General features: G+C 41.7%; 1 protein-coding gene across 12 annotated transcripts in view; it reads left to right on the forward strand.

The window, feature by feature from the left end:
- Positions 1 to 6: 6 nt before the first annotated feature.
- Positions 7 to 6,252, forward strand: part of NPNT (nephronectin) — a 98,256-nt gene continuing 92,010 nt past the window's right edge. For all 12 annotated transcript variants that reach the window (XR_003094989.1, XM_025208785.1, XM_025208788.1 and 9 more), the window contains exons 1-2: positions 7 to 118; positions 2,783 to 2,883. Coding sequence is in view for 11 of the 12 variants with exons in the window: in XM_025208785.1 (XP_025064570.1) it covers positions 48 to 118; positions 2,783 to 2,883 (172 nt within the window). In the remaining variant the exon portion in view is untranslated. The remainder of the gene's footprint in view (positions 119 to 2,782; positions 2,884 to 6,252) is intronic.

A 6,252-nucleotide genomic window follows, 5' to 3' on the forward strand; every position in this document is an offset into this window, starting at 1 on the left:
GCAGACCTGCCGCCGCCGCCGCTCTCGGAGCCGGCCTGGTGCGGGCAATGGCCTCGCTGCTGGGCGTCGCGCTGCTGTGCTGCCTGCCCCCCGCGGCGGCCGGGGAGCTGGACGGGAGGTGAGGACCGCCGCGCGGGGGAGGCGGACACGCGTGTGCACACGTGGGCACGCCTAGACACACACCTGCGCACGTCGCGCACATATACACCCGCAGGCACACTGACACGCTTGGGCACCCATACACACATGCGTGCGTGTGTACAGACACGGGTGTTCCCGTATACACACGCGCACACATCCATATATATGCAGGCTCACGCAAGCGCACCTGTGCATGCACATGTGCACAAATGCAGGCATGTATTCACGGGCACATGCACACGTACATATCCACTGGGATGTGTGTGGGTGTGTATAATGTATATGGATGTGTATGTGTGTGTGTATATATATTGGAGTGTGTGTGTATGTATGTGCATACACACACATGTGGGTGTATGTATATACATTTCCATGCATACATACATGCATACACACACATCCCGAGGTAAACATACATACACATCCCAGTGTACACACACAGAGCCCCTGCCCCCCAGTGTTGCTTGGGCAGTGGGGCTGCAGTTGGGGGGTTGTTGGCTGTGGGCGGACAAGTGAAAGCGGTGACAGTCACTTGGGGTCTGGGGGCAGCATCGCTCTTGGCTGCAGGGAGCGCAGGCCCCTGCACTCAGCAGCTCCGGAGCTGGCAGATTTGGCGGGCACCTGCCCTGGCTGTTGCCTCCCGTGCCAGTGCCCGCCCCATGGTGGGTAGCCTCGCCCAGCAGCCTGAGTGCCAGGCAAGGAGTTGCGGAGGAGGCAGACGAAGGGCAGAGCTGGCGGGGGGCGGTGCCACAGGTGCCTGGGCAGCCCAGAGTTCCTTTGAAAGTGCACCTTTGAAAATTTGGATTTGCTCCCAAAAAGACAGGGACATGGCTAGGGAGAAAGCAGTGGAGGCACCACACCAGGCTGGAGGGAGAAGCGGGGCAAGACTCTCTGCCTCTTGTCTTTCCCAGCTCACTGAGCAGCCCAAGCCAGCCCTAGCCAAGTGCCTGTTAATTCCCCCCCTGAAGAATGCCTGGCATTGCAAAGTTTGCCTACCCCTATCCCAACCCCGGAGCAGCTCCAGTACAAGACAGCACCCTCAGAAATCCTCACCTCTCATTGCAGCCTGGGTATGTGCAGGAATTATTCTGAGAAGCTGTAGGGTCTTGTAGCCATGCGTGTATCCCTGGTACACGCCAGGCATGCATGCTTTGACAGGCTGTGAACAACCCGGAGCTCTTTTAACTTTGTTACTCAGCGTTTACTCCTACAGGCTACAGCAGTTAAGCTGCAAATCAGAGCCCTTACTGATATGCTGTTTATCATAGGGCTTCTTGGATGCTTTTCTCCTGCAGAGGGGAGCCGGCATTTGAAACTTAGAAAGAAGGGGTGACCGAGGCAAAGCATTCCCAGGTTTGGAGGAGGTGCTCAAAATAAGATCAAAAGTAAGGGAAGCCCTGAGATTTTAGCCGTTGTCCATTTACTCCTCTCCACTCTGAGACAAAAAAGGCATACCCGAGCATTGTAGCCTACTGTAGTGGCAAAATGAATGAGCTGAGAAAACCAATTTGTTTTCTTGTTTCTCTGGACTGGTCGAGCTGGTTGAAGACAGTTAGATCTAAAGTAGCTCATGCATATCACCTGGCATCAAAGCAGTTCATGACCTTTGTAGGCTGCCTGTCAGGGCTACCTCCCTTATACTTATTTTCTTATAATTATCATCTTGCTACAAAGTCATATTAGATTATTGAGATCATATGGGAATAATTGTCACTTTTACAAACACGATGTTACATATAAATCGAAAGTGGTGTATTGAAGCTGACAGCTATTGATGTGGTGTACTGTGAAAATTGCAACTCAAGTTTAGTCGTGAATTTAGGTAACAAACTATGAAAAGAAGTGTTGAGATGCAGGAATGTGTGTAGAATGAATACTGTTAAATTCTGTCAGATGCTGTCAAATATTTTAATGCAATCAGGGACTATTACTGGGGTCTCAAGTGGAAAGGAGAGCTTGCTTAACTAACTTACACATTAGCTGACATCCTACAGCTGCCAGATATTTTAAAAATTTGTTTTACCTTGTTATTAAACTATACTAATAGCTTTATGAGATTGCTTTCTGAAAGGTTGCATTTGGAGTCTGAAACCATCCAACTTAATTAGGAAAAGTGGAAACCTGTAATTTTTTCTCTTCTCCTCCCCCCACCTGCCCCCCCTTCCCCCCATATTTCCTGCTTGCAGGAAAGAAAGTTGTCTTTTTTTATTTTTAAGGTTTCTAGACTGAAGCTAAAGGTGGCCATGATGTCTGTATTAGAAATCAAGCACAGTTAAAACTTGATGATAACAGTTTATTATATATCATTGTACGTTTTAGACCTCTAATACTGCTTGTGAGCAGCCTGTAAGTGGCAGCAGCGAGCATACTATAAGATACAGTATCCACTGCTATTTCTGGGTTAAAAGAAGATGCTTCAATCATTTTTCCCTTCTCCCCTCCACTCTTCAACACTGACTGAGCTCTGCAGTAGATGATTAGAGAAATACCACAGGCTAATCACAAAGCAGCTATGTTTACAAGAAAACATGTTACAGAAGGAGAGGGGAGGACAAAGACAATTTCCTTTTAAATAATAAGAACAGTGGATAAATAAGAGTGTGTTCTTTCCCCCCTAACTTCCTTTAACTCTCTTGTGCAGGTGGCGTAGGCAAATAGTTTCCTCAACAGGATTGTGTCGGTTTGGAAGTAGGATTGACTGTTGCTGGGGCTGGGCCCGTCATTCGTGGGGGCAGTGCCAACGTGAGTATCATTGCTGCTGGGGCTTTTAGGCACTTTTGTAGAAGGGGCTTATACGCACCTATTTCATGGCTTTCACATATCCATATACACTCGTACACTGCAAGGCTTAGGACTTAAATAGGGCTTTTGCACTGCAAGTCTGACATTTAAAAGGATGCTGTCAGGTTAAAAGTCTAATTCAATTTAAAACAATCTACACAACAGCACTGTAGAAGTGAAGGATAAAAATGACCTTTTTATGTTGTTGGTGTTTGTTTTTGGTTTAAATTTGGTTTAGGCAGTGAAAACAGACAGGTCATTTTTTTCTTTTGCTTCTAACTAATTTTCTTTTCTCCTCAGATGGTCCCTCACAGAGCTGTAAAGTGTGGGCTCACAAATAGTGCAGCATTATATTGGTCCTGCAGTGAAGGAATGTTTATATCCTAGAGGAAAAAAAAATTATCACAGGTATTTTAAGCAACCACTTTATGGCAACAAACCTATTGGCGTTCAGTTAAAAACTTCCTTCAAAGCTCAAACTGTGCGTCTAGTCTGACAGCATCCTTTTAATAGGTCATAAATATAAAAAGATATGTGGATTTCTCTGAATTTCTCATATCATTACAAAATCCTTGCCATAGTTGTTGGATAATCAAATAAATAAGACATCATAATTTAACTACTTTTTCATACATAGCATTATATGAGCTATTTAGAAATGCCAATTTTTCAGGGTATGATAAGAGATCTCAGTCCATTACATTTCTAGCCTTTGATCCTGAAAACAGTTAGTGACGTGATTAACAAGGACAGGTACAAATCATTCGTGGAAATGTTTTTGCAGGGTTGGACCTAAAAGTGTTGAAAATTCAAAACCTATCTAAATTTCTGTAATGTGTAAGTAGAGCTGATAATGAGCATTGTTAGCAGCTTGGTTTGCAGTTCAGTGAACATAAGGCAGCAGGTGGAAGTAGCATAAAAAGTCCCAACATAGTCTCTTAGCAAAGGTTTTGTTCAAATCTGTAAATGACAGTGAGTGACCGTTGAAGACTAGTTAATTGGTAACAAAAGGTGACTAATTTAAAAGAATGACAAGTACTGTTGGAATATAACAAAATATATGGCAACAATGCAACAAAACTATTTAGCATCTATATGAGCACCAGTCACTTGGATTTTAGCAGTTAGAGAAGTAGTGACGTAATAGAAAAAAATGAGGAAAGGAATAGTTTCACAAGAATTGCAACCAGTGTGCATCCTTCATATAAACATCAGAGAGAGAATGTTTAATGGCAAATTACAAAAATAATAGGGAAAGCATAAGAATTTTAACTATTCTAAAATAATATTTAGTTTTCCCGATTCTCCTTCCTCAGTCAGGTTTTCTACTTGAGTTGTCAGCTCACTGGTAATTTGGACTGAGGACAATCTTCATTCATGATTATCCTTTAGTTCTCCAGCACTTTCAATTCTATTTGATGTGTATATATTTTTGTTTCAGAAGGTGAATAGCCCAAAGGGATGCTGACACAAAAAAACCCAAACAAAAATAGTAAAAAAGTGAAAAAGAAAAATTATTTTTTTTGTCCAGTAGTAAAAGTGGCAGCAAGTTTAATACTTTCAGTTTTCTTTACAGTTGGCTTGAAAATGCCCTTAAAGTTTTAAGACTGAAATGTGATCTTTGTTTTGAGACTTAGCGTTGCTATCAGAGAGTAACTACTAGTTATAACATGGGAAGGGGAAAAATCCCTCATTCTTTCTCTTGGCAGCACTGAAGATACCACATAAAGATTTCTCCCCCTCTCTGCTGCAGTCTCTACTCCCTTTTAGTATTTCTGTTCCATGTTTTATTATTATGGTTGTTTGCTGAATATGGCCCCAAGATGCAATTATTCATTTCTAATGGGAAATAGAAGAGTATGGCATGTCTTTAAATCTTAAAGACTATTTCTTGTTATTTAGTCACAGCAGCTGTTGGCTCATAAGCTGGCCTTGAAAGTCTGACCTAGTAACATAGACATCAGATAGTTTTCAAAATCAGGATGTTCAGGCATGCAGTCAAGTCTAAAATTATTCTAATTTCTTTTTTAAAAATCTCTAGTAATTATGGATGTGGTTTTACTTATTACTTTACTATGGTATATTATTCTCTTTGTGGATGTGTATTTAAGTCTACTATGACATCTCCATAGAACAGCAGGCAAATGCCCACTTCTCATATAGTTTGTTTTATCAGTCTGTTTTGAATGCTTGTATAATTTTTCCCTATATTGCTAATTTTAATAGGGCTATTGATTGCCTTGCTGCCAATATGGATCAAGATGACATTATTTTTCTTAAATTCAAAGCAGAGTCAGCTAATCCAGGTTGCCTTTATGAAAAATGAGACAGAATCAAAAGAAGGAAATGATCTTTTACATGTACATTTGGAGACCCTTTGGAAAAATGATTACCTTATTACTGTTATGTTTTCTTGTTCATGTACATGTTCTTGTACACAGGGTAGCTGTATTAATCAAGTTAAAGTTATGTTTTTGAGTGAAGGGAGGTCATAAAAAGAAGAAAGAACAAAAGCAAGGATTCCATGAGAGAGAATGTGCGGAGTCTATTTTTTGTAAGATGCAGCACAAACTCTACTTGACAAAATGGCAGCTGTAAAAATTCCTTTCTTTCTTGCGTGCCATATTTCTTTTAAAAAAATTAACTCTGAGCTGGGAGTAATGCTGTAGCTCTGATGTTTCAGGATGTATGCCAGAGGCAAGGTTTTGGGAAGTAGATTTAGACAAGCTTTTGACTGTAGAGCATTCTTCCTCATGCACTGCATTTGAAAGCTTATCCAAATCTGTTTCAACCATGCAGTTGGTCCAGTAAAAGCTACCACCCACAAAAATACTTAACTCCAAGATAATTTTTGTAACTTCTTCACTCACAACTTAATTTTTCAAACAAGCTCCAAGATGAACTCAGTGCTCAGAGCCCATATAACTAGGGTCAGATTTTGAGAAGAGTGCAGCTCTTATTTAAGTATCAAAATAAGATTTTCAAAAATTCTTGGCACCCAGCATGTTCTGTTGAGATTCTCGTGACCAGATTTTCAAACGATTCTCATCAGAAAGATGCTGAATTCTTTGAAACTCTGGCAAATCATTTTGGTTCTGAGAGAGAGAATGAGAGAGAGAGAGAGAGAGAGGTCTGGGAGAAATCTGGCTTTGAATCTGGGTGTTGAGCCCTTTAGAAAATTCCAGCCTATGTTTCATGGTGGGAGGTGAAACTAAATGAAAGCAAATCATTCTGGTACTGGCAGCTAAATTGCCAACCTGCCGTTAACAATCCCCTTTAGGGAGGGAGTTTTTCAATATGAGAGATTAGGCTGGGACAGGGAGAGGGCAT

The sequence above is a fragment of the Alligator sinensis genome, unplaced genomic scaffold (genome assembly GCF_000455745.1).
Source record: "Alligator sinensis unplaced genomic scaffold, ASM45574v1 scaffold1092_1, whole genome shotgun sequence".
Lineage (NCBI taxonomy): Eukaryota > Metazoa > Chordata > Crocodylia > Alligatoridae > Alligator > Alligator sinensis.